General features: G+C 35.4%; 1 protein-coding gene across 2 annotated transcripts; it reads left to right on the top strand.

The window, feature by feature from the left end:
- Window positions 1-10,235, top strand: LOC8287681 (ubiquitin carboxyl-terminal hydrolase 25). 2 transcript variants are annotated; one of them, XM_002529475.3, is made up of 9 exons: window positions 1-538; window positions 627-1,128; window positions 1,230-1,305; window positions 1,402-1,494; window positions 7,281-7,367; window positions 7,481-8,241; window positions 8,707-8,835; window positions 9,544-9,672; window positions 9,797-10,235. In XM_002529475.3, exons 1-8 carry the CDS (start codon window positions 358-360, stop codon window positions 9,647-9,649), a joined length of 1,935 nt encoding a protein of 644 aa, XP_002529521.2. In that variant the 5' UTR covers window positions 1-357; the 3' UTR covers window positions 9,650-9,672; window positions 9,797-10,235. The 2 variants fall into 2 exon arrangements, with proteins under 2 accessions (XP_002529521.2, XP_015581087.2); XM_015725601.2 differs by having other exon boundaries at window positions 1,212-1,305.
- Window positions 10,236-22,829: the final 12,594 nt, after the last annotated feature.

Below are 22,829 nucleotides of genomic sequence, written 5' to 3'. Positions count from 1 at the left end.
CCTTATTAAAAAATAGAAACAAAATAGATCCCGACATCGCCAGAAAATCAAAGAGGGGAAGGAGGGAAAAGGGGAAAAAAAAGGAAAAAGCCCTCGCAACTCCTAACTGAAATTTGGGGCGTTGGTTGTTAATTTGATAGGGCTGCTGCTTCTGTAGCCTCTGCCCTTCCTTACAAATTCAAAGAAGGAAAAGAAATGCCCGGAATTTCAATTACTGTATAAACCATGCGACTGGGCTGGTGGTCGGTTGTGGATTCAAATGAAGAGAGTCGAGAATCAACATCAGCATCAGCATCATAATCATCATCGAGTGATTGAGATTATTGATGGTGGTAGTGGTGTTAATTTTATTAATGAATGGGATTTGAATTGCAGATGAGTTGGCAACCGAGTTTACTGAGTCAGAAAAGGAAAAATCGTCCTCCTTTAGGGTTAAGAAACCTCGGCAACTCTTGCTATCTCAATAGCGTCCTTCAGTGTCTCACTTACACTCCTCCTCTCGCCAATTTCTGCCTCCGGTTACAACACTCCTCTCTCTGTGAGTAGCATACCATTTTTTTTTTTGTGAAATTTTTTAGCATAACAGTTAATACTAATTATTTGGATTTCTTTTTTTCAATGGGTAGGTGATTCGGTTTCGAACGGTGAGAGAAAGCGTGATTGTCCGTTTTGTATATTAGAGAAAAGGATTGTTAGGTCCTTAAGCCTAGACCTGACACTAGATGCTCCGGCTAAGATCCAGAGCTGTCTCAAGATTTTTGCCGAACACTTTAAGGGCGGTCAACAAGAGGATGCCCATGAATTCTTGCGATATGTTATTGATGCTTGCCATAACACTTGCTTGCGGCTCATGAAGCTGCGGCGCAAGGGAATTAACAGTAATAATAAAAATTATGACAATGATACAACTACTAGTACTAGTACGAGTACTAGTGTTGTTAAAGAGATATTTGGGGGCACTTTGCAAAGTCAAGTGAAGTGTTTATCGTGTCATTCTGAGTCGAATAAAGTTGATGAGATTATGGATATTAGTCTTGATGTTTTGCATAGTAATTCACTTAGAGAAGCTATGCAGAAGTTTTTTCAGCCTGAGATCTTGGATGGAAACAACAAGTATAGATGTGAAAGGTAAGCAGAATTAAAAGTTATACATGCTTCTTTCAGAAAACAAATTTTTGATTTCTGATCATGTTTGAATTTATACAAATCAGAGACTTATGCTTGTTTAGTTGTAAGAAATTGGTGGCAGCAAGGAAGCAAATGTCTATTCTTCAAGCGCCTAATATCTTGGTGATCCAACTAAAGGTGGGTCATTTTGGTTTCTATTTTTCCCTTGATTAATTTGTTACTGTTGTGTTGCTTTTGGCTAAACTGAGGTATTGTTGTATTTGGAATTGTCAGAGATTTGAGGGCATATTTGGTGGCAAGATTGATAAGGCTATTGCATTTGAAGAAGTTTTGGTACTGTCAAGCTTCATGTGCAAAGGAAGCCAGGTATGCCATTTGATTAATTATAATCCCTTGATGGTGACTCCAACCTTATATAAACATTAGTGCAGAGATCCAGATATTATTAGTCCTTTAACAATGCATCATCTTCCTAGTGAGTTCCTAGTGAGTTAAGTCTTGTATGGTACCGAGCATACACATTGTTATCATGTTTGAGGTGGACAGTCCCCATTTTTAAGGTTAAAAGTAAATTATTGTAGCACAAACTATCTGCATGCAGAATTCATATAGACCATCTTAAACTTTTGGATTTTGTCTGACTTTCTCGGACACAACATTTTACGACTTAATTTCTCTTGATAGCTATCTGCGCTTTATATAAAATTTTGTTCTTAGGATCTTTAAGTATCTGATGAAATGCTGGCTGTTAAATGACAGAGTTTGAATTTTAAAATTTTTAAACACGGAATTCATTTATAGATGCAACTAGAACTCAAATGGCGTGACTATGCATCAGTCTTTTACTCTTTAACTTAATAAGAAAAATAACATAATTTATGATTTAATAAAGAAACATTTTAGAAATCCCAACTATTGAGGATGATATTCATGTTCTTAAATATACTTCATACATATAATGTCACATAGGTCAGAGAAGACAATTTGGATTTGAAGAATCCTTGAGGTTAATTCTTTTTCCCCTCTCTCTGACAGGGAATCTTTATTAATATTGTTGATACCCCAGTATTTCTCCTTTTCCTCTTGTTAATCACATTTGGAATCTGAGGTTCCATCCAAAATTTACTACTTCATATGATGAATACCAATTCCCTATAAATAGACTTGAGAAGGCACTTTCTTTGGATGTTTCTGTTATGTGCTTTTGTCACACGTCCCACTCATCCTTTCTTCTGCTAGCCTATTTGGCGGCATATGTGAGGAACAATGAATTTCAGTAACAAGGGTGTGAAAATTACTAAATTTCTTTGTCTTCTTCTTCTTCTTGTGGGTTTTTTTTTTCCTGAACTTGCTAATGAATTGAATTATAGGAAGTATGGTAAAAGTAGTAGGGAAAAAAAAATTCTGTCATTCTATTCTGTGGTTGTATGAATTAGATGTATTTGGTTGAAAGGAATGCCTAGATTTAGAAAGAGATGGAGTTCTGTTGTGGAGTTGCAATGGATGGGATAGACTTCTTCTCCAGCTTCATTATGGTTTCTGTTATTCATCTTTGAAGAGACTGATTATTGCTAACATCTAGGTGACTGGAACTTGGAAGACTTCACTTCCTTAGTTTATTTGTTTAATGGTAATCTCTTGTAGCAGGATAGCTTAGTTCCTACTTGAGATTACAATTAAACAAATATCTTAAATTCTTCTATTCCTTCCTTCTTCCTCTACCTCATTATGGATTTACCACAGGTTGAAAAATTGGCTTTATTATAGCACTGTGTCTATTAAACAATCAAACTCTTAAGATATTATAATGTTCAAGGGTGTTATGCTCACCCTCTTGAATTCACCAAATATTGCCCATTAGGTACTGTTATGGGCATTACACAATTGTTCTTATACTTTAGTTCAACATTTCTTTATTTTTTGTAACACAGTTCTTATGTGTGTTTGAGGTTGATGCACTATACTATGGGAAGTTGGCTTCTGCGAGAATCAGAAAAATTTCTTCTAGTTTGAATTTGTCATTTGGAATCATATAGGTGTGCACTTTAGAGCCTTAGGTGTGTACTTGATGCAGGGTCGAGGCACTAGATCCCTTGCTGCTAAATACCACCACCATTAGACTTGCAACTTCTCCGTTCGCTATAATTTAGTGTCTGCATATCAGTGAGTTCTGGAATCTTATCGGGCCACCTTGAATTTTGTACATTATTCTCGTGCCTCAGCTCTCTCTCTTCCCCACCTACTTTTAGTTTGTCTATTCTCGACCTTTTCCATTTTTTTTTCTCTTAATATTTTTGTTGAACGTGTATCTGTTAAACTGGATTGTTTGATTTGCTATTTTCTTCTTTCTCCTATTAATTGCTTTATTTTGTTCATGTTTGCCGTTTGGAGTAAAGACCCGTGCCTCCTAAAAAAGACGTCAAAAGTCTGTTTGACTGAAGAAACCTAGGTTATCCGCTTTTTGTTGTTCTTGTCAATGAGGAAATTTATTATATTAAACCTGTGAATTTTAGTTACTTCTTTATTTAGGAGACTTTTAACAAATGGCAAATGGTTTCTGCTTTTTTATTTATTTTTAACTTTCCTGGCCTTTGTTCTTGAACTTAACTTTCCTTTTTTGTTTTACCATATTTCCGTTTTCTAATAATAGATTAGTTTTTTTACTCTTTTTTTTTTTTATTTCTTTTCAATACTTCCGTCATCCTTTGATCCTTGTTCTGTTTCTTTAAGCGACTAACTCTTATCTCTCTCTTTCTTTCTTTTCCCCGTTACTCTCTTCAATATTTTATTTTGCATCAGCCTCAGACTCCACAACCACCTGAATTTTATTTATAATCTAATTTATTTATTCTGTCATTAACTCATCTGAATTTTAATTCTAGTCTGATTTACTAAAATTTCCCTATAACTAGTTCATCTGAATTTTAAATCATATCTAATTTATATGTACTTGCCTATTTACTCAGTAATAGGAAGTATACTTTTAATGGGATTTCTTTAAATAATGTAACAGACTTGTTACCAATCTGATTTCTTTTCTGCAACATCAAAATTTTCTAGTCTGTTTCCCAACTAATTAGTTTCTTTAAGTAGTTATCTTCACTTTTTTGTTTAATATTTTTTAGAACTTTCTTTTTTTATCCTAGAGATGTATAATGTGCTTGTAGTTATTTGTTGTTGCTTAATTTGTTGACAGTATTTAAGATGCTTGTTTTTAGAAATTTGCAGAGCAAGCACCTTTTTTCTGTGCTTTTGAGCCTGAGGTGATAGAAGGACCTATTGCATTGAATGCACCTTATTTTGATTATCTTATTGCAATTTTGTGCTTCTGATTCTTGCAAATTGTGCATCAGATGCAATTCTATAGTTTGAGCAAGGGAAGAGCATTCATGTTTATGGTAGCCGAACTGTTACTTGGCTGTTGTTGCCTTATATGTCTGGAAGGAGAGAAAAGTCTGTGCTGAAATGACCATTTGATGCTATGCTATTTATGCTGCTTTGTGGAGGAGCCAATGAAATGAATTTGTGCAACTCTTTTGTAACCTTGTAGGAGTGTCTACTTATCTCTTTGAATTTGCTAATTCTATTTGGTAATAAAGGGTTGAGAGTTATATAAGTCCTATTTGAGTGTCTATATATCCTCATTCTCGATTTGCATCTCATCATCCATGTTGTTTAGACTTGGGACCAAGTGTCAAGTATTTGGTCTGTGAACCTCTTCCAAGCGATCAAATCGAGTGGATTTTTGGGCAGACTTTAGGGGATGTAATTAATACAAATATCTACATGCCAATTAGAAGAGAAATTTGGGACTAAAGTCTAGGCATCCCAGCAAACTACCTTTAAGCAAAATACACTGTAGTTCGGTAGTAAATCAGGTGGACTCTAACTGATTTTCAATCTGGCTTCCTGATTATAAAACCAGATTACAAAAAAAGTCATTCTTATCATGCCTTGTATCACATAAAACTTTCCTATCCTTTAAACCATCACACACTGCATCTTCAACTTGTGTCCATCTGTTGAACTATAGTTCAGAAACAGATATGATAATGTGTTATCATCAGGCACGAGACGCAAGCCCTAGCGCCTCAATCAATTAAAGTCAGGTGACCTTAAATAGGTGTGTGCCTTACTTCCAAGTCATAAGTCGCGTGTCTAGGGGTCTGTCTCTGTAGTTTTTAGTCTGCAGCTTTCTATTTATATTTCCTCAAAGTGATTTCACCTAAATCTTAATTTTTAATTGCGCACTTTGAGTGACCTTATCATGATCTTATGCATACAGAATTTTACTGAAAGAATAGTGAAAAATAAGAGGCCCTTGTTTTCCCTAGATTAGGCACAGAGAGTTTACACAAGGGAAAGAAAACATTTTTATGAGGGTTTCTGCAGTATATTATTGGTTTTCTTTTTTTCTCTCTTTCTCTCTCCATCATTCTCCTTTTCTATTCTTTCTAACTCATTCTTTTTCCTACTGTTCTTTGCTCCATTTTTCCATCATCTCTTCTTTCAGCCCCTTCTGATCATCTTTCACTCAGTCAATCCGAAACATGATGGCCTATGATCCTCTTTCTTTTTTGTACATCTGCTGCCTCATGATCTGTGACTTACTGTCAAGTTGTGAGGCTCACATTTTGGGGCTTGCCTCTATAGTATTTTAGTCTGCAGTTAATTCATTTATTTTTCTCCAAATGGTTATTTTATCTATTTTTTCTCAAAGTGTTATCTCACCTAATGATTTATAAGTCTCTAACATTTAACTGAATATTTTGAGCAAACTTATGTTTCTTTTCTTCATTCTATTTCTGCTGCCTCATGGTCCTCCACCTCTTTTCCCCGCGTTTTTTCCCTTCTTTTCTAGATTTTTTACATCCTATTTTGGCAATGGCTTTTCTTTTTTTTTTCTTCTTCTGTTTTAGATTGTTGTTCTGCCAATTTCTTTCTGATATTTTGCCAAGTTAAATTGTTGACTAAGCCATGTTGTCTCTTAGAATTAAGTTTTATATCCTGATTTTTCTGATGAATATGGAACCATGAATTAATTAAAATCTATAATTCTGCTTGTGTAATTTAACTTGGTTTTTGAAAGAGTTGGTTTTAGAATTCTAAATGTTCTATGTTATTGAAATGAGTAGCTATCTTCTAGAGGATTATTTCTCTTATTTTCTTTTCTTTTGTGCCTTGTCTCTAAGGCGCATGCCTAAGCCTTGGGCTTAGGCTTCAGGACCCTTTGTGCCGTAATCTATCTTGTGCTTTTAATAACTATGTGTGCTATAATTTATCACTATGGTTAGAGAGTACCCCATGGATAAATCATAAATGTGATGATAACCCTTCCCACTTTGCCACATCCATGTTCCTCTGAGTGAATCATCACTGGTCTTATCTAAATATTATGTCTAAGATAGTTAGAAGCATCCTTATTGTCAAGACTCTGAATGAACAATCTAGGAATAGCCTTTGTACCACTAGTTAAGGAGACAAGACAGAGAATAACAGTTGATGCTGATGAAGGGAAACTTTTGGTAAAATGTTTTCATTATGAATTATATCATTCTCTTTAGGAGAGATTATATGCCATTACTTACTGTCACAGCCACCATCTTACAGCGAATAATTTAGCCATTCTTTTTTGAAAACTAGTCTAAAGAGCAATTAGATCAACATAAGAAGTTTATTGTTCAATAGCCACATTACTTTAAGAAAGCTTCTTGCTGAGTAACATAACTAACAGACTATATGTATGCTATCCATAAAACCAGCAAAGCTTCTCACTGAAAAATATTATGGGTAGCTGTAGCAGCAGCAATTTTAATTTTGAAGATCTGTTTGATCACATGTGAGATGCTGCAAGTGTACAAAACATCTTTGAGATTTTAAAATGAGAGGAATATATTCGAATATCTGAAATGTTAATAAGGATGTAAACTTGCCTGGGAGTCGAAACTTATAATGATATCTTGTCTAATATGAATTCTCTCTTATTTGTTGCCATGTCTTCTCAAATCTCTCTTACTGGAAGAGATTTAAATGCTTGGTCATTTGGTTCATCTGCAATACAGTCCAAATGCTTCAGTTGATCTTTGTTTTGTTAATTGTTATGCTTGATTGGCTTGTTTCATGTTTACTAATTTATTTCTTTCCCATCCTAGGATCCACGGCCAGAGTATAATCTTTTTGGCACCATTGTGCATTCAGGATATTCACCGGAATCTGGACACTACTATGCATATATCAAGGCATGTATTTACCTTCTCTTTTAAAGTGCTTTATCATTTTTTTATCAAAAGTTTCTATAGAAAAACAATTAAATCAAATGATCACTAATATCTTTCTGATTATGCATATGCAGGATGCAACGGGTCGGTGGTATTGCTGCAATGATTCATATGTGACGCTTTCAACAATGCAAGATGTCTTGTCAGAGAAGGTCTATATTCTTTTCTTCTCTCGCAGTAACCAAAGACCAGGATCTGCAGGGCCCTCTGTTACTCCCATAAAACCGTGTAATCCCAATGGCTGCGAGGCATCTAACATTCCAAAGGTTACTGTTTCACCTAACGCAGTGGATGCAGAGGCATCTGTTGAACAACCTTCACGCAAGGATATTCCTTCCATGTCTAAGGTTGATAAAGTGCCTTCTAGTCCACGGGTAAAATTTAATATTTTTGGAAATTCCGTTTCAAAGAGGATTCTGCCAACCGGTGACGGAAAGGCTGAAAGTCATAAGAGTCAAAATATGGAAATGAATGGGAGCATGAAAGACAGAGTTTATGTGGAGAAACATGACAAAGATATGCCATCAACAATTAATGGAAATGGTTGTAATAAGAGTAGGAAGATTAATGATGGTGAGACTGGCCAAGCAATTACAAAAGCAAGTGCAAATGGTGTCACCCAAAATGGTGCTTCTGATTCAGGAAAGCCGTGTCTCTATGAGTCTAACGGTAGCGCATCAACAGACAAAGGACCTGGTCAACATAAATTGCAAAATGGTGGAGTGAATTGCCACTCTGGCATTCCAGAGTTGAAGAGAAAATTAAAGGAGGATTCTTGCATTTTGATTGCACAGGATGCTCAATCTCGGACTGAAGTAAAAGAGTTGAAAGAAGCGTATGTTAAATTCTCCCTGATCATTTTTTTATAGTATTCCTTAATTAACTTATGCAAATAAGTCTAGAAAATTACTAAACTAGCTAAATTATGTATTCAATTGGGTTTTTATTGAATTATGTTTTTGAACTTTTTCAGGTTCTGATTTTTTTCATAACTTTTTGAGTCAAATACTCTTAGTTCAATTCAGGATCCAAATAGTTCAATTAAGGCTTGATTGCTTTGAGAATAATTGATTTTGAATCATGTCAGACTTCCTAGTTCTCTTTGGAGCTGCATATTCTTGCTGTATTAATTTAGTGAGTATATTGATGGTCATTCATAGATCAGCTGGGGGTTCAAAAATAGTTGTTGCAAGTGTTCAATTGCTAGATCTTTTGGATGCTGTGCATGTTAATTATTTGATAACCTGTATTTGCCTTTATTTATGTAATATTCATTTTGTATGTTTGTTTAATGTTTCAGTCTCAAGCAAGAAGCTTCCACAGTTTTGCGATCATGTGGTTGGTCTAGTAAGGTATACAGTTTTATGTGTTCAAGGAAGAGGTTATGTGCACGAGAACCAGGAAATCTTCCAAGTGATATTGACTTAAAGTAAGCCATGTTTAACTTCATATAACATGTATGCTCTAGAAATTTATACGAGTCCAGATTCTAATTCATTTAATTTTTCTTATATATATATAGCTGCAACTTATTATTTGAAGAATTTCTTCAGAAGCTTATGGATAATTTCTAGATCAGATTGTTGATCTCCTGCTTTTGTATCTTCTGTTACAAAAGTTTATTTGTGCTTTTGATGCTATCTTTACCTCGACGTTGAGCATATTTCCGACTTATTAATTTCCTAATTGTGATATTATACCACTTGGGATTTCAAATGTATTAGCATGTCAAAGTAAGCTTCTTATTACTAATCATTTTGTGCTGTTGTCGTTTATGTGTGTGTGTTTGTAGTGTTTACATGTCTTAGCCAATTATTAAGAGCTTTCTTAATGAGATTTTGATTGATGGAACTAATCTGGTTTCATACACAAGATAAAAAATATGGTATTAAAGTTATGGACTGATTTATAGGTGTTGCTGTGCAATACAATTGCTATTTAGTTACTCGTTGGTTTCATTGAATCATTGTGAGCAACATCGTAATTTTATTGGATTATTGTGGGTGATAGTAAATATGCAAATGCAGGTTGCTGAAATTATTGTTGGTATCATTAATTTGTTGAAGTTGTCCTCCTCCTTCAGTCATCAATGTCTATTGTTTTATGCCTTTATCAATCTCTCTGATTTGCTTTGCAGGAAACTGTTGATCGCAGAGGCCAAGTCAACCTTTATATCGCAGATACCTGAGTCATTGAAAGAGGATCTAGTTAAACGTCTTCAGTCATTTAGCCAAGAGAAGTGACATTGTTTGGACCAGTAACTGAGGTAGATTACCTTCTATCAGTTCCTCATTATTATTATTATTATTATGCACCAGTTGATGTGTAATCTTTACAGCTTCAAGGCTTCAATAACACTTAGGAATTGCTTCTATTGATATTTTGTGCAGTCTTTACATGGTTGTTTGTGGAGGTCTGTGTATAAACTGTACAACTGACTGAGGAAAGTAATCTCTTTGCGGAAGAATATAATTGGGGAGGATATTTTTATAACCCGTGTCTTTGAGCAAGTTTCGGTGATAAGTGGTTGCTATAGCAGCCTTAGAATTTTTACTTCTATTGTTAATTGGCTATACTGGCAGTAGGTTCCCAATTGAGATGAAAGGCTGATGTGATCTTAATATTGGCAGCAGTTTTCTTCCTTGAGCCTCCAAAGATGGTTTTGGTGAAGAACTCTGGGAATCTTATAGATTTTTGTACTATATCCTTTTTGGCAGTATTGTTTAGATTTTGCACATATATAAAATTTTGTTCAGAGAGAACCCTCCTGAATGTATTACCATCATTGAGTTTTTCTTCCTCCATATATGAGTAGACTTCTTTTTCCCAGCTCTCCCCTTTGCTTCCAGCCCTGTTTGAAGCTTTTTATTTGGTGCACCTTTTTTCTTTTTTAAATCTGTATACTATCTATTTTTATGTAGAGGTATGCCCGGTTAGAGCATCTTCAATATATATACATAATCATAAATAGACTTTGAACTCACTTTTTATTATTTAATTATTCTATAAATATAAAGCAGCATTATCAGATCTGAACTGATTCGCTGGTTGAACCGGTTTAACCGTGACCCGTGAAGAAAGAGGAATCGTTTTGATTAAAAATCTAAATGAGCAAAAAAATTGTTGAATCTTATGAAAATTCATGAAATCTATTGTAAACTGTGAGTACTGCATTAAATTTTGGTGCTAAATATGACAATTTTTCGTGGGGCAAAAATCCAGATTTATAATTTTGTATTATTTGGTGAGTCTGTACACTTGTAGCAAAATTTATAGCATTTAAACAATATTAATTCTAACACACATCCCTAGCTTCTCGCCTCGTCCTACTTCTTTGCTAGCTTTCAGATCCAGTTCAATCAACCTAGAAACTAGGCTGTTTTTTCTGCATTTGCTAAGTTAATTTGACCAAGGAGTAAATTATGAACTTGAATCGGGAACTGGAGCAATCGATGTCTTTTTATAGTTCTCATTATACTTCCGTTCCTGGATGTTTATATGTTAATTTTGAACATTCAAGGTTGTCCTTTCATAATCACCATAAAATTTACTTTATTTTTAAAGTAGAAGACAAATGTATTATTACCAGAACATTTTACACGGAACTCACTCTTTAGCCTTCAAGCTGCCTTCAAAGCTTCTTTGATCACATAGGGATTGAAGCTTCTATTGGATATGACTTTTCCTACAATGACTTTTTTTGCATTTTCCTCAAAGTCTTTCATGCTTGAATCTAGTTCCAGAGTAAGTTCATTACATTGAAGAAGTTCAGTGAGATCTATAAGATTTCAAACAGAAGGGAGGTTAGAATCCATGATATTAAAAGAGTAGGAGAGGAAAAAGAACTGAGACGGGAGCTGTAACAGAAGGGATGCTAAAAGGTTAGAGACTTTGTTGTAAGGATGAAAGAAGTAGCAGCTCACCTAGAGAAATTTATATAGCATGTTCTCAAGTAATATGGAGAAGGTGAAAGGTTTCTGGAATATGCATATTTAGGAAAGGAATTAAAGAGATCTATCAAAGAGGCAGTAAGCAGAATGGAGAAAGAAATGAGAGATGATTCGTAAAACTAATTCTTCACAAATGATCTTAAGCGTGCTTAAGAACATAAAGGCGGTTGGAATACAAGATTAGATGCATGAAATATCGATCTAGAAGAGGTTGAACTTCACTAATGAACCATGGAGACGAAAATGCTTCTCAACGAAGAAGATAATCAAAGGTCTTCTTTTACCCAATCTAATTTTTAAATATATCATGCATCATTTGAAAACTTAATTTTCATACCAAATGCATCATTTCTATTTTAGTTTACAAAAAAAGAAAAACTCATATTTGGCCTCTTATACTTTCACATTTTTTCGAATTGACCCCTTGTATTTCCAATTAGTGACATTGAAACCTTGTACTATTAATTTGGTTAAAACTTAGTCCTTCTATTAAGGCACCGTAGAGTCTGAACTAAATGCGCTGTTCACTGAGACTGTTAAAAAATTTGAAATGGCCAGCTAGGGAAAAGGAGTCCACGTGTCTAATATGAGTTTATTTATTAAGATTTAATAAAAATATATCGATTTAGGATTTTTCCAATTTTCCTAATCCTTAAAATCTATAAAGACACAAATAGCTTCCCTAATGCCTAATTTCTAACTTCTTTCTTCGATACATGCAAATCCCTAATCTACCAAATTGAAAGACACAAGCTTCATTTAGCAGTAAGAACCCTAATTCAAAGACGATTACGTAAGAAGGAACCCTAGCTCGAAAACTGCTTGTTTGTCTTTAGCATTATAGGTAAGTTAAGACACATTGAGCATATAAAGAATAGTTTAAAGAAGACAGACTCCTGTAGTTAGTGGTGGACCTTTGACCTTTGTTTCAGGTAAGTGGCGTTTACTTTATTACAAGGTGTTGCATTTTCTATTTTTTGTTTGAAATTTGTGCTATGTGGTCCCTCCTTCTTCATTGTTTTTTTGTGGTTGGGTATTTTTAAATGCACTTAAACTGTGAAAGCATGATCACTTTTGTTACGTAATGGTTTTCTTTAATTGTGTTTTACATCTCATTAGATTTATTACTTTGTTTAGGTATGGCAGACATTAGAGTTTACTTGGTCATTCATCATGGTGGTTCGATACTTAAGGGCAAATCAAGCAAATACGTTAGAGGTAAGAATGAGATAGTGGAGTATGACTGGGATATTGATTTACTTTCATTTCCTAATGTGATGTCCTATGTCAAAGAGTTATGGCACAATGAGGTGTATTATAGGAAAGTAAAAGGTAGGGACTTTATTATTGTGAATGATGGCAAAAGTATGATGGAAATTGGTAGCCAACTTAGGGATAAGAACGAGCTATAATTTTATATTGAGCACAGTAGTAATAGAAATACAAAGGGTTTTGAGTCATCAAATAGTGCCCAACCATTTGTCCATGTTGTGAACAATACCATAACGATAGTGTCTAGTTCACTTAGCAATACCACTATGCATGAGTCAAATGAGGGGGTTGAGAAGGACTTTTTAGATGAAGAAGAGGGTCTAACAAAATTTATGAAACATGAAATCCATGTGAATATACCTTGTATGATAGATGATGATGATGATGAGTTACAGGAAGCTAGGAATACAGTTAGAAAGTCTTGGCATAGGAACAAATCAAAGAAAGATAAGGTGAAAGAAAAATAAAATAGTGGGGTTGAGAGTGAAAGTGTTCTTGTTGATATTATTTCTGAGGGTGAGGAAGAAGTAGATAATGATGATGATGAGGTAGAGGAGGAAAATAAGGCAACTGATGGAAATGAAAGGTATAATATAGTAGCTCTGATGTTGGGAGCTACTATACAAAAACAAATGAAGAAGACGATGATGATGCCCTAAGAAGATCTAAGACCAAAGTTAGGTTCAATCCATCTTCTAAAATCCTTGTTTTCTGTTTGGGCATGACATTTAAAAATATGGATAAGGTAAGAGATGTTGTGGCTAGGTATACGATACAAAAAGGCTTATATGTGCTTTACACTAAAATTGAGAAGGGGAGATTAAGAGTTGAATGTAAGAAGGGTTGTCCTTAGGCATTGTCAATAAGTAGACATAACGTAGATAACACCTTAACTGTTAAAATCTACAACCCACACCACAAATGCCATAGGAAGAATAAGACCAAATTCTGTAATGGAGAGTTTTTAAGAAAACATTTTAGAAATAGGACAATGAGCCAACCTAACATAAAGCTAAAGGATTTTAAAGCATTGGTAAGGATTGAACTGAAGATGATGTGACAAACCATGTGGTTAGGACAATAAAGAAGAAGATTATTAATAAGCTTTTGGGTTGTTATAGAGTTGAGTATGCATTATTCCATGACTATATTAAGATCATTAGGAAGACTAAACCTGGATCAACATGTTGTGTTAAAGCATGTTCTGAAAACCTAGAGAAGAAACCACTTTCAATAGATTTTACATTTGTTTGGAAGCATGCAAGAAAGGATGAAAAGAGGAGTGTAGGCTAATCATTGGCCTTGACGGTTGTTTTCTGAAGGATGTGTGTAATAGGCAATTATTATGTATTGTGGAAAGGGATGGAAATAACCAGATGTTTCCTATTGCATGGGTTGTTGTAATACCCAGAATTTTCCTTTAATAATAATAATATTACTAATAATTAATAAATGAGTTTTTATTTAAATAAATTTTACTTTATTTTTATTTGGTTTAATTGGAATGATTTAAATGGAATTTTGAATTTTAATGCTAGACAGATAAGGGAGTTATTTTCTATATCCAATTAGTTTGATTTTTAAGAAATTAATTAAGTAAATTTTTTGAGAAATAAATCATTTTTTTTGTCATTCAATTTTCCCCAAAATGAATATATGAATTAAAATTCTATATTTGACAGTTATGAAAGAATTAATAAATAATATTTTTATAAAAGAATTAGCGGAGAATAATAAATTTTAATTAGCAAATGGTATTAATTTTAATTGAAAAATATTTAGCAATTGATTAATTAAACTAAATTATGTTAGGATTGAATTGGAAATTCATTTTGGAATAAGGATTAAAAATATAATTTTATTAATATGGGGTTTTAATGAAAAATTTGTATGTTTGGTATTTTTGTAATTAACTATGTCAGCAAGGGCTTTTTGGTAATTTTACATTTAAAAGCAAGGGTAAATATGTAATTATATATTTTCAATAATTCTGTTTTTGGCCCAAATTAAATAGTTAGGGGCTTAATTGAAAAGCTAAAAAAAAGTTTAAGGGTTAATTGGAAATTTAGCAGGATGAAATTGTTAGCAATTAGAAAAGTTGAGGGACTAAATGGTAGAAAAGAAAAGTTCAAGGGCAAATTGTCGATAAGTAAAGAAAGAAAAGAAAAGGAAAAGAAAGGAAGAAGAGGGGGGGAGGGGGGAGAGTTCGGCGTCGGGGAAGAAGGAAGAGGAAGAAAGGAGGAGGCGCTAAGTAGCGATGCAAAAATAAGGGGAGAGAGAGGAAACATCGGCTATCGATGCCTTGCAGGGCGTTTCCGACGGCAACGGCGGCCGAGTTAGGTGGCGATCGACTCCCCTTGGCCTCGGCTTCATTTTGGCGGTGGTGGTGTCGCAAATGGTGGCTGGAGTTAGTAGTTACGGTGGAGAGAGAAAGTAGGTGGCAGCCGGTGTTTTCTGACTTTTTCGGCGAGCTCCGGCGAGCTTTGACCGATCGGAGGGCAATATCCGGATTCTCTTCAGCTCAAGATTTCCAATGGCACCTGTTTCGTGGCGATCGGACTCTGTTTGAAAATCGACAGCCGAGATCGTTTGTAAATCTTTACGGATGATCGGGGGTCGGATAGGAAGATTGGAAGCTGAGATCGTCATCAGCGCGTCGTTTCAAGTCCGTTAGTGCGTTCGAATCGTCGATCAGACTCCGACGACTAGGACTACTCATATATATCCTTGTCTTCATCATTGAATTTATTATTGCATGATGACTCGGGATGGGACGGCAGTAGAACATACTAGTTGTTGAGTTGCACCGGTATGAATCCGAGACTGATATCAAAAGGGTAAATTAAAAAAAAGGGTAAATTTAGAGCTTGCTTTGATCGAGCTTTGCTCTCTGGGCTGAGTAGAGTGTGTTTGCCGGAGTAAAGGTCCCTGGTCGAGCATTGCTCTCTGGGCACCGGCTTATTGGGAAACTTAAGTGATCAAACTGGATTTAAGGACCCTGGTCGAGCTTCGCTCTCTGGGCGTTAGTCTTATTGGAGTAAGAGAGCTGAAAGGCTAAGAGTGTTAGTGAAAAGTAAGTGATTAAACTGGATTTAAGGACCCTGGTCGAGTTTTGCTCTCTGGGCGCCAGTTTTGTTAGAATGAGAGAGTCGAGATGTTAGTGTTGGGATTAGGGTTCTACTGAGGTACTCCGTCCCGTAGTATGTGAAAGTTATTTTTATTTAAGCATGGCATGATATGTTTATTTTTGCATGACTTAATATTTATTTCAAATTAAATAAATGTGTTATTGAAGTGTCTGTAGTTGTTTTTGGATGTATGGTTTTAACTCACTCGCGAGACTGACAGTCTTAATTTTCACTATTTTTCAGGGGATTGTTAGTCTTCCGCAGTTCTCATCTAACAACCCAACTCCTCTATCATCGGGTTGATGTAATTGATTATGGTATGCTTGACTTGTAAAATTTTAGATTCTCAGCAGTAGAAAATATAGACTTATCAGTTATAATTTTCTTTTTTTGTGAATTCGGGTCTTGCCTAATTATACTGACAGACCGAATTAAATATGTAGAATTTAATGGTTAAGATAAATTATGACATCAGTGCTATTAGATGAGATTTAATCAAGTTAGTGAATGGTCAGGCTTACTACGGGACTCGGTGGCCTTACGCCTACCCATTCCCTAGTGCCGGTCACGGGCCCATAGGTCGGGTTGTGACAAAGTTGGTATCAGAGCTTAGGTTTAGATTTTCTTCGACCTAGGTTAAGATTCTTAGTACTGCGGAGCTAGGATCAAGTCTGTCTTGTTTGTTTTCATTGACTCTAGTGTCTCCGCTTTCATTGTTAGAGAGTCTATCATTCTTTCTTGTGAGCTTGTCTTTGATGTTGTATTGAGAATGAGCGTTGTAGCGATAGCAAGATCTGAAGCGCGATAGACTCATGCTGTTTCTTCAAGTGATTAGTGCAGACTGGCCTTGGATGCTTCGATTGTTGTTTCGATGGTGGGCACCACAGTTAGAATTAGTGCAGAGTGTAGTTGCAGTCGTGTCATGAACTGCCTCGTCATCGCATCAGGCATCGCCTTAATAAGTAGCACCAAAGTTAGTGCGTGGAAAGTCGAGCAGAGGTTAGAGCATATATGGTTGAGATTGTGGTTGTAAGAAGCTTAAGAAAGATGGTAGGAGTATTTTCGAACGCTCGAAATCCAACGAAGCTTAAGCAAACACTATTTATTTTTCTAAGTAGAACAAAGTGTTTTAAAATTCAATATTGCACCCAGTCCCATAAGAAATCATTATGGCATTCCATTATTAGGCATGCATAATTCCACACTCATTTTTAGGGCATGCATCATACATCGTGCATTGCCATCCTTGGTGATAAGGGGCATCATCACCCTGGTGTGCGATATTGTAAAATTTTTTATATAAAGAAAATCACTAGATATTTTACGATTTTATTTGAGAATATAATAAATTTTTATTAATGATGGTTATAAAGCAAATAAATAAGTAAATCTTTTAAAGTAAATTGTATTAGCTTGGGATCTCTGGATGACAACTTGAGTTGTTGTGAGAATGAATCTGTGGCGCAGTAGGCCCCATGTTGGATTATAGAGGAGACTTCTGGATTTCAGTCGAAGAGAAATTTTGTGTCAGGATGGCATGGTTTTGTATGGGTTATCGCAACCAGATGGATGATGTGATGTGGATGTTAAGAATTTTCTGTACATGCAAGGGACACGTCATTAGGAAGGAATTTTGGCAAGTGGATTTTTGGTGGGACCCGAGTTGGTCTAGATCTTTCAGAGAAGATTCTTTTTCTTACAACCGGCTGAAGACAGCTTTCAGGAAGCAGATGAGTTGTGCAAACCTGAAGTGGGAGCACGTGGAGATTTGTAACAATATTCCTAAGGCGTCTCATGTGCAAGAAGTGATGCGGTTTGGTAAGGAAGGCAAGTTAGCCCTTCTTGTGTGGAACCCTTGGAATCATCGGCAGGATTGGTGAGGTGGCATGCAAGTTGGACTTGCCACCAAATAATTTCTTGTAGGGCAATCCGGTAGCTCGTAGACCCGTGTTGAGGAAGTGTATTTTCGATCATTTGCTCGTGTTGGAACCTCGGTGTATGGAGGTAAGTGAACATTTGACTTTTGAGGAGCAGTAAGTCAGGATCACGGATTCTCAGGTTCGCCAATTTTGCTCAAGGCTTTTATCGATGGGTCTTGTGGTTGAATATTTTTGCCGAGGAAAGTACCCGAGAAGCCGAACTGGAGATGAGAGGTTCATATTCTCATTAGTTTCAGTCATAGTGTGAACCCCGTTTTCTTTTAAAATTCGAGGACAAATTTTTCTTAAGGGGGAGGGGAGGAGAATATAATACCCGAAATTTTCCTTTAATAATGATAATATTAATAATAATTAATAAATAAGTTTTTATTTAAATAAATTTTACTTTATTTTTTTTTGGTTTAATTGAAATGATTTAAATGGAATTTTGAATTTTAATACTAGACAAATAATGGAGTTATTTTCTATATCCAGTTGGTTTGATTTTTAAGAAATTAATTAAGTAAATTTTTTGAGAAATAAATTATATATATTTTTTTTTTCATTCAATTTTTCCCAAAATGAATATGTGAATTAAAATTCTATATTTGAGAGTTAAGAAAGAATTAGTAAATAATATTTTTATAAAAGAATTAGCTGGGAGTAATAAATTTTCATTAGCAAATGGTGTTAATTTTAATTGAAAAATATTTAGCAATTGATTAATTAAATTAAATTGTGTTAGGATAAAATTGAAAATTTATTTTGGAATAAAGATTAAAAATATAATTTTATTAATATGGGATTTTAATGAAAATTTGTATGTTTTGGTATTTTTGTAATTAAATATGTCGGCAAGGACTTTTTGGTAATTTTAAATTTAAAAGCAAAGGTAAATATGTAATTATATATTTTCAATAATTCTGTTTTTGCCTAAATTAAATAGTTAGGGGCTTAAATGAAAAGCTAAAGAAAAGTTTAAGGGTTAATTGGAAATTTAGCAGGACGAAATTGTTAGTAATTACAAAAGTTGAGGGACTAAATGGTAAAGAATAAAAGTTCAGGGGAAATTACCGATAAAGAAAGAAAGAAAAGAAAAGGAAAAGAAAGGAAGAAGAAAGGGGGAGTTCATCGTCGGGGAAGAAGGAAGGGGGAGAAAGGAGGAGCTATCATCCGTCGAGTTCGAGGCAGCGCAAAAAAAGGAGAGAGAGAGGAAGCAGTGGATGTCGACGTCGTGCGGGACGTTTCCAACGGCAACGACGGCCGAGTCAAGTGGCGATTGACTCCCCTCAGCATGGGCTTCATTTTGGCGGTGGTGGTGTCGCAAATGGTGGCCGAAGTTGGTAGTTGTGGTGTAGAGAGAAAGTGGGTGGCAGACGGCGTTTTCTGGCTTTTCCGGTGAGCTCCGGTGAGCTTTGGCCGATCGGAGGGCATATCCGGACTCTCCTCAGCTCAAGCTTTCTAATGGCACCGGTTTCATGGCGATCGGACTCCGTTTGAAAATTGACGGTCGAGATCGTCCGTACATATCTCTGGATGATCGAGGGTCGGATAGGAAGATCGGAAGCTGGGATCATCATCAATGCATCGTTTTGAGTCTGTTGGTGCGTTCGGATCGTCGATCGGACTCCGGCGGCTGGAAGCGAGTCGATCGAGCAATCAAGCGTCTCGGTAATTCTCTGGCCCGTTGATTTTAGAATTTATTGGCGAAATTTATGTGATTATTGAAATGAATTGAGCCTTAGAAATATTGTTAGTTAAAAAGATTGTCGGATTGTCTACCAATAGTCATGATTGTATTGTGTTGCGGAGTCAGAAAAATTAATGCAGTTTTGGTGACCTGACTCCCGTTAATTAATCATTGTACATTTGAAGTGTTTTTTGATAGGTTCTAGACTCGTTATACGGAGGGTAAATGTCCGTAATTTAGGGGAGATTCTGCCGGATTTTCGGTAGAATTCTTCCGAGTTGAGATTCTTAGACAGTCAGTCCTAGGAGGCTAGACCTAGGATTAATTGTCAAATGTTTTAATGTTACTGATTAAATTATTTTCCGTGATTAGATAATCAGTCAGTTCGGCTAGCTCCACCTGAGGCATCGAAGCAGAGTTCGGAGGTCGTCAGAGCTATGAGTTAAAGTCATATATCTATTATACACATGTTATGCGTAGATTTTAAATAGCGATTGTGATTAATTTATTATAAGTTTAAATTATTTATTTAATTACTACTCATATATATCCTTGTCTTCATTATTGAATTTATTATTGCATGATGACTCGGGATGGGACGACAGTAGAACATACTATTTGCTGAGTTGCACCGGTATGAATCCGAGACTGATATCAAAAGGGTAAAAAGGTAAATTAAAAAAAGAAGGTAAATTTAGGACTTGCTCTGGTTGAGCTTTGCTCTCTGGGCTAAGTAGAGTGTGTTTATCGGAGTAAAGGTCCCTGGTCGAGCATTGCTCTCTAGGCGCCGGCTTATTTGGAAACTTAAGTGACCATACTGGATTTAAGGACCCTGGTCGAGCTTCGCTCTCTGGGCGCCAGTCTTATTGGAGTAAGAGAGTCGAAAGGCTAAGAGTGTTAGGTGAAAATTAAGTGACTGAACTGGATATAAGGATCTTGGTCGAGCTTTGCTCTCTGGGCGCCAATTCTATTAGAATGAGAGAGTCGAGATGTTAGTGTTGGGATTAGGGTTCTGCTGAGGTACTCCGTCTCGTAGTATGTGAAAGTTATTTTTATTTAAGCATGGCATGATACGTTTATTTTTGCATGACTTAATATTTATTTCAAATTAAATAAATGTATTATTGAAGTGTTTGTAGTTGTTTTTGGATATATGATTTTAACTTACTCGCGAGACTTACAATCTTAATTTTCACTGTTTTTCAGGGGATTGTTAGTCATTCCGCAGTTCTCATCTAGCAACCCAACTCCTCCCTCATCGGGTTGATGTAATTGATTATGGTATGCTTGACTTGTAAAATTTTAGATTCTCAGCAGTAGAAAATATAGACTTATCAGTTGTAGTTTTTTTTATGAATTTGAGTCTTGTCTAATTATACTAGCAGACCGAATTAAATATGTAGAATTTAATGGTTAAGATAAATTATGACATCAGTGCTATTAGATGAGATTTAATTAAGTTAGTGAATGGTCACATCTATGCTAACTGGACTAAAAGATGGAGGAGGAAGAGAGAAAAATTGTATTATGGAATTGTGCAAGAGTAACATATCCAGCATGTGTTAGAAGAATTAGGTGATGACATTGTTCATGATGCATTGGGTTATGGGGCTGAGAGCTGGTGCAAGGTGTACTTTAATACCAATTTCAAGTGTGTTGTTGTAGATAATAACCTTTTTAAAACCTTTAATGGATAGATCTTGGAGGCCAGGTGCAAGGCTATAATTACCATGTTGGAGGATATTAGGGTTTAGGTGATGAACAGACTGTGGAAGAAGAGGGGATTTGCCAACACTTGGGTATTGGATGTTTCACCAAGGTGCATGAAGAAGCTGGATAAGAATAAAGGAAATCTTTTTCTTGGTATATGGAGTTCAATGGAGATAATGTTTACGAAATCATTAATGTCAAGCATACAATAGATATTGCAACCAAGACCTGCACTTGTAGGGAGTGGGATCTAATAGGGATCCCCTGCCAGCATGCAGTATGTGCAATATATTTCAAGGATGACCATGCTGAACATCGTGCAGCCTATTAGTACGCTAAGCAAACTTATTTAAAAGCTTATGCATATACAATCAAGTATGTACCCGACAAAAAGCATTAGGAAGAGAGTGGCATGGAGAGGATTGAACCACCAGAGTTTAAGAAAATGCCAGGTTAACCTAAAAAGGCAAGGAGGAGGGATAAGGATGAAGTGAAAAAGACAGAAAAATTGTATAGGGAGGGTAAAGTAATGACTTGTGGTGAGGAGATGCCCTAATAAAACTGTTGATTCAGTGGTAATTATACTTCCACATTTCACTTTGAGATATATTGTTTCAGTCAAAGTTTGCTAACTTTTTTTTTCATTTATAAGGTGAAAAGAAGGAACAAGGCAAAGAAATAGAAAATTGAGTCATACACTATAAAATAACCTAGCAGATCAGAAGTTTTGGACAGTACTAGTTAATCAAGGAATTTTTAGTAAGAAAGAATAACAAAGGAAAAGGAGTAGCAACTTCAACTGTAGATGCTAAGGGAAAGGGGGTTGATACATCTATGTTAAGTTTTGACATGTTCAGAATGCAAAGGCTATGTCCAGTTGCATTCTTCACTTCATGTCAAGGCTTTTCCTGTGCTACTAGGGAAATAATAGTCAAGTAGTCAGTTCATATCAATGCTCTTGTTGCGAGAGAAAGACAGTGTAAGAAAAAGTTGTTATGTTAACTTAAGGACTAGTGCTGCATCTCTACAGGTATAACAGTATACTAGCCACTTGTTAATTTATTACTGCTTTATATTTAGTATAACAATAATGTTTCCTATTTTGTAGACTATCAATAAAAATCATAGACACTTGTACGGCGGGTATAAGAGTAAAGGCCAAAGCAACAACGGAAAAGCTGGAAAAAGTATCTTAGAAGCCCCAAAAAGTATCTTTGACTCTGTTCATATATAAATTTTGGAAGTTCAAATGATTTCATTTAGGTATAAAACAGATAATCAATTTGAGATAAGAAATAGGTAAAATAAGGTAAATTAGATTGCATTTAAGTAGCCAAAACAAATACAAACCATAGTTTTACAATTTCATAATGCTAGCAACAAAAGTAAAACTATGCTTAGTTTTACAACTTCATATGCTAGCTTTACAATGGTACAAACCTAAAACAATAATACTAGCAACAACAACCCCACATCTCAGCATGTAGCATTTCCTTGATTGCTCCAACTGCTTCAATCTTCCATTACTTCCACTGAGTTTCTCCTTTAATAAGTCAATCTTTATAAACAGAAGCCCTATCTCTTCTTTTAGCACTTGATTCTCGACTTTCAAACCATTACTTGTTTCCCTCATTACCTCAAGCTCTGCCCTAATAGCCACAATCTCCTCCAATCTAGCATCATTAATAGCATGGCCTTTACCTACTTGAAATAAAACTTCATTCCTTTCACTCCTTAGTTCATTAACCAAATGC

This window comes from Ricinus communis, chromosome 9 (assembly GCF_019578655.1).
Source record: "Ricinus communis isolate WT05 ecotype wild-type chromosome 9, ASM1957865v1, whole genome shotgun sequence".
Taxonomy (NCBI): domain Eukaryota; kingdom Viridiplantae; phylum Streptophyta; class Magnoliopsida; order Malpighiales; family Euphorbiaceae; genus Ricinus; species Ricinus communis.
The sequence above is the reverse complement of the archived record's forward strand: the minus strand, read 5'-3'. Positions and strand labels throughout refer to the sequence as shown.